The following is a 4,902-nucleotide window of genomic DNA, read 5'->3' on the forward strand; positions in this document are numbered from 1 at the left end:
ACGCGATTGGGTTAGTGGGTGGGGTGGGGGGACGTGGTTGGAGACTGAGCTGCATGCGGATAACCTTAAGGCGGTGTGTGTGTGTGTGTGTGTGTGTGCGTGTGTGTGTGCGTGTGTGTGTGTGAGTGTGTGTGTTTTAAGTGTTCTATGTTGTACACCTCGTGACCTGGGGGAATGACCACCTCAAAAAGGGGGCGAGATCTCTCCTCTCTCCGACACGAGCCGAGCCGCCACACCTCCAGATCCGCTACCCCCTAGTCTGCCGTCATTACCACGCCCCCCTTGCTGTACCTGTGCTGCCACCACTTCCCGCCCTAGCCCCTCCCCACCCCACCCCTTCCCCCCCCCACACATCTCTCCCCCCACCACCCCCGCCACTTCCCCCCCCTCGCTCTCCCCTCTCCGGCGTGTAGCTATGTGGCGGCTGACGAGTTGATCGAGGTAACCCCAGCTGCCGTACGCATCCGTAAAGAAACTCTGGATGCGGGAGCGAGGAGGCTGAGGGCTAAGCGGCAACAACAGCAACAGCAGCAACAGTAGCAGAAGCAGCAATAGCAGCAGCTGCAGCTGTGATGATTGTACTAGACGTGATGACTGCAGCAGTTTTATAGCAGCGGTTTCATGTCAGGGAGAATGGCTGTGCGCACGTGTGTGCGTGTGTGTGTCCGTTCCTCCTGGGATTTGATCCGTTGATTACTGTGTGTGTGGATTGGTAGGTAGGCTCCAATCCAATCGTACACCAAGATAGAGGACACGCCAGATCTGTCGGGTGGAGTACTGGGACAGCGCTTCCCTTCCGATTAGGAGCTCTCATGCAAAATATAATGGGATAGAAGAAGGAGGAGAAGGAGAAGAAGCGATTCCGTTAGCATAACGTCAGGGTGGAGTGGAGCGTCAACACGCTTCTCCCCCCCCTCCACACACACACACAAACACACACGGGCGACAGCTACTGAGGGCCCACCACTCCCCCTCCCGGCCAATCCCCCGCGCCACCGCACTCACCCTCCGCCACTCCGCCGCGTGCTCCAGCACTCCACCATACCAACCACCCGCACACGCTGCCGGGCAATCATGAACGCCAGTGTGTGCACCGAAAGCAGTTCATTTCCTCCCAAGGTGATACGGCCATCCGGGATACCGCAAAGTCCATATAAAACAGCCACAGCACAGCAATGATAGTAGTAATGATAACTTTAACCATCCTGGCCATGTAATGATGATGATGGGTACGTGGATGGACAGGTGGTAGGTAACCGCCTCGGGCCGTCAGTCTGGTGCGAGCTCCGGTGCCAGGGGGGTCGTGAGGGGGAACGGGTGTGATAGGTACACACACATGGGATAGATACACACACATACAGATAAACAAGCTCGTCTGTCGGACTTACAAGGCCATCAAGTAATTATGGTAGAAGTAAGTACGGTGCACCGTCATGATCTTCTGATGGCCACGTCGGCATCGTCATTGTCATCCTGGGGTTGTAGCTGGCGGTGATTGCCGGCCCGTCCGCTACGACGGAGTTGTTGCATGTCGTCGTGATGTGCTACCGTACAGTGTCGTACAGACGTGTTAGTGGCAGACATGCTAAGGGTGGGCGGGTGTGAGCGTCGTGCTTCTTTAAGATTTCTGTTGGCTCGCTGCTGGGGTTGGTGGCGGTTATGGTGGTTGTGACGGTCATGGTGGTTTTAGAATGTGTTCGTGCAGGTGCTGCTGGTATTGAATGTCATTGTTGATGCGCGTGTTTCACTGTTGCGTGCCGGTGTGTGCGTACACTGATCCGTATGTATGTGTGTTGCATGGGCGGGAAGGGGAAAAACGTACATGTATTTCCCTGACATTATCGATTCATATGTATCCTGCTTAACATGATTTACACTGAAATTCTTTAGGAAATTGATTGACAATCACGAATGGTGAAGCGCAATGCAAAACTACGAAGCAATACACCTCTTTCTCCTTTCTGTCTTCCGCCTTAAAACGCCCTAAAAGGTGGGCAAGAACCTAGATGAAATGGACGAGCATGCTCGGATTGAGGCACATGGCCGAGTGGCTTGCTGAGTGCGCGGGTGGCTGGTGGCTTGTGAATGGTGGGCGGTGGCTGGCTGGCTGAGTGATGGGCGGGTACGGATGTTTAGAAACCATGGGGAAAAGGGTGCAGGCTCTGTTCTCCCACAAAAGCCTTAACCCTCTACATTCCTTTTCGAACGGATTGCATTGCGGTACATCAGCAGGTACGGCAGTGTTAAGGAGATGATGCAGGCGGCGGAAGAAGGAGGTGCCGGTACGGTGGCTGCTGGCCGCCGAGGCGAGGCACCCAGTGGTGTTTACGTGGTGTACAGTGAAGTGAAGTTTCCCATCAGCTGTGACTGATGCACAACGGCCCACTGTCATCATGGTTCGCGATATTGAGATGTTGCTTTACGTGGAGGTGAGGCAGAAGATTGCTCTCTTGGGCTGCGTACGGCGACGCACCTGGGGACGCCAGCGATGAGGATGACATCCCAGGACGAGGACGAGGGCACCACAGGGGGGGAGCTGACGGCCAGGAAGAAGGTGCATTCCGCGACAGCAGCATCCGGGACATGGCCAAGCAGCATGTTGGTCAACGGGTGCATGCGGTCGCTGGTCCCTCCTCCGTCGCCGCAGACCATGCGGGAATGGCCTTGTGGACCACAGCTCAGGTCGCGTGACGGCAGCCGTACGTGGGTACGGCACCTCGCCTGCGACGCCGCCGCGCTGATTGTCCCATACAGTGGCTGCCGGCACCACCCCATGCTGCCGCCAGCTTTGGCGATCATCATCAGCGCCATCAGCGCCATTGTGCGGTGGAGAAGGTGCGGTAGCCGTTGACCTTCAGTTTCGTGGCAGGTCTCTCCTGGTTGCGGCTTTCACAACCGGAAAGCGCGGAGACGTGCTAATCCCGAGGTGAACATATATACATACATACATCTCGACTAGCGCTCACCCCTCATCATGGCTGAGACTGTCCGGATGTGACGGGGAAAGCAAATCGACACATCGACATGCTTCGACGACTGTCATGACGAGGACCGGTGTGTGTATGTTGTTACAGGGTGGTATAGCTTCATTAGCGGCCCCCTTTCTTGAGACAGTTCCCTGCTCTCCCCTGCGAGAGGGGCACCCTAATCCGCTCAACCCATCCGACTTCAGAGTGTACTCTTTGAGTTTAGCAACTCACCACCAGCATCGTACCAAATCTAGCGGATCAACGGCACCTCAACTTAGTTCCTGATTCGCTCACAAGTTGATATTATCACGTCCTACACCGTCCATAAGATGGGAGGCCACCTCCCATTTCACACTCCTCGAATACCTGAGGAGCCGGCAGGCGGATGTGAACCCGGACACCAGGAGCAGAAATCAGACCTTAACCTCTGCCAGCCGCCTGCCACGGTGTGTGGCTTGGGGGGGATGAACGAGTCATAGTCAGGGACATTTTGTTTATGGTTGGGTCGAAGTTAAAGTAAGATTTGGCTTTGGGTTTCTCCAATGCAATCCCTGATGACATCCACTTTCTCCTCGTGAGCAATATCCCCGCACCTGCTCCCGTGCCCTGTGCCCCGACGACGTACGGCAGCCGCCCCGATGATGCAGCTGCTCCTCGCCGCTGCCAACGGCTCCGGGGACATGTATCGATCTGCCGCCGCCATCGCCGCCGGTGGTGGCGGCTGCGGCTGCGGCTGCGGCGGCTGCGGCGGCGGTCCTGCCACCACCACTTCCGCTGTCGGCGGCGCTGGCTGCGGCGCCACCTTACCGTACTCCGTACCTGGCCTGCACGCCGTGGATCGTGAAGAGCTGCTGCTGCAGGTATTCGAGTGCCAACTGACGCGACGGTAACTTGTACTGCAGTAACATTAGTAGTAAGGGTGCAGGATGCAGCAGCAGTGGAGCATTAGCTATTTCGATTTGTGTGTGTCATCCTTGCACAGGGGCCATTAGCGATTGCTGCGGCAGCGAAGTGGAGCATCGTAGCTCGTTACCTGCCTAGGCTCTGGATGGATGGATGTTACAAGCTTCAGCGAGCTCGTACGGCCCAAACGAACCCGGAGGCTCATGAACCGCTTTGACAGCGCCGTCGATAGGAAAAAGAAAAAAGAGAGAAAGTAAACGAAACAAACAAACAAACAGAAAAAGAAAGTTTTACGCGAGAAGAAATCGAGTGTTTATGAGAAAGAAAAGCGTCAATTTGACCCTGAAAACACAATTGCCTGTTATCGCCGAGAAAGTTAGGTAGCTAGGTGCTCATGTCCGGAGCGGAACATCTCAAAAATTGCATTTGCAAGACCGCACTGATCATCCACTTGCATGGTATCACGGATATCCGCGTTGACGGGCACACCGAGGTCCCATAGCTTCTGACGTGCAGACACAATCGCCGGACATTCTACCAAAAGATGTTTCTCATCCTCAATAGCTCCATTGCTACAACACACAGCGCACACGCGACGCTCCCTAATCCTGTTGCTCTCACTGTTGACCGCCAAGTCGGAGACACACAAACGAAAACGGATGAGGGCACGATGATGCGCCGGGGGGATATAACCCGCGTACGGCTTCGGTGGCCCCATCCAGTGCTTATGACGGCGCATCTTCACGCCGGGCTTCCTACCGTCCGTAACGAAAACTCTAGGGTCCACAGCCAGCCTATCATTCGCCCAATCATCGTTGACACGTGCCCTAAGGGTGTCCATCAGCGCTTCGACATCAAGCTTGCAAGCCGAGGAACGTCTAACCCTCATATCAATGCCTCCCCCGATTGCCTCCTCACCCCTAGGCTCTGGCATAGGCACGTTGCCGTACCTGATCCTGGCTCGTATCTTGATGGTGTCATGGCTTGGATGTACATCTACGTGTACTACATGTACGACACATGGTTACAT

At 55.5% G+C, this 4,902-nt stretch overlaps 3 protein-coding genes across 3 annotated transcripts in view; 1 reads left to right on the forward strand and 2 right to left on the reverse strand.

Annotated features, from left to right (window-relative positions):
* efg7 (elongation factor-like protein) overlaps nt 1-436 on the forward strand; it is a gene marked incomplete at both ends in the record, with an annotated part of 9,520 nt that extends 9,084 nt beyond the window's left edge. The window contains one exon of the mRNA XM_002955452.1: nt 414-436. Coding sequence (XP_002955498.1) covers nt 414-436 — 23 coding nt within the window. The remainder of the gene's footprint in view (nt 1-413) is intronic.
* Nucleotides 437-790: 354 nt separating this feature from the next.
* Nucleotides 791-3,079, reverse strand: VOLCADRAFT_106834 (uncharacterized protein). Its single transcript, XM_002955497.1, has 2 exons — nt 2,474-3,079; nt 791-1,638 (listed from the first exon to the last, which is right to left on the reverse strand). The coding sequence occupies exons 1-2, from the start codon at nt 2,818-2,820 to the stop codon at nt 1,545-1,547; spliced, it is 441 nt and encodes a 146-aa protein (XP_002955543.1). The 5' UTR covers nt 2,821-3,079; the 3' UTR covers nt 791-1,544.
* A 180-nt stretch (nt 3,080-3,259) lies between these two features.
* VOLCADRAFT_96419 (uncharacterized protein) overlaps nt 3,260-4,902 on the reverse strand; it is a gene marked incomplete at both ends in the record, with an annotated part of 5,037 nt that continues 3,394 nt past the window's right edge. The window contains 2 exons of the mRNA XM_002955498.1: nt 3,260-3,335; nt 3,563-3,793. Coding sequence (XP_002955544.1) covers nt 3,260-3,335; nt 3,563-3,793 — 307 coding nt within the window. The remainder of the gene's footprint in view (nt 3,336-3,562; nt 3,794-4,902) is intronic.

Source organism: Volvox carteri, assembly GCF_000143455.1.
Source record: "Volvox carteri f. nagariensis unplaced genomic scaffold VOLCAscaffold_52, whole genome shotgun sequence".
NCBI classification, from domain to species: domain Eukaryota; kingdom Viridiplantae; phylum Chlorophyta; class Chlorophyceae; order Chlamydomonadales; family Volvocaceae; genus Volvox; species Volvox carteri.

Bases quoted from the DNA above. Each gene is read 5' to 3' on its own strand.
- VOLCADRAFT_106834 (XM_002955497.1), bottom strand. From the start codon at position 2,820: ATGGCGCTGATGGCGCTGATGATGATCGCCAAAGCTGGCGGCAGCATG. The intron at 1,639-2,473 runs GTGCGTCGCCGT...CAACCCCAGCAG, and splicing joins CTCATCGCTGGCGTCCCCAG to CGAGCCAACAGAAATCTTAA.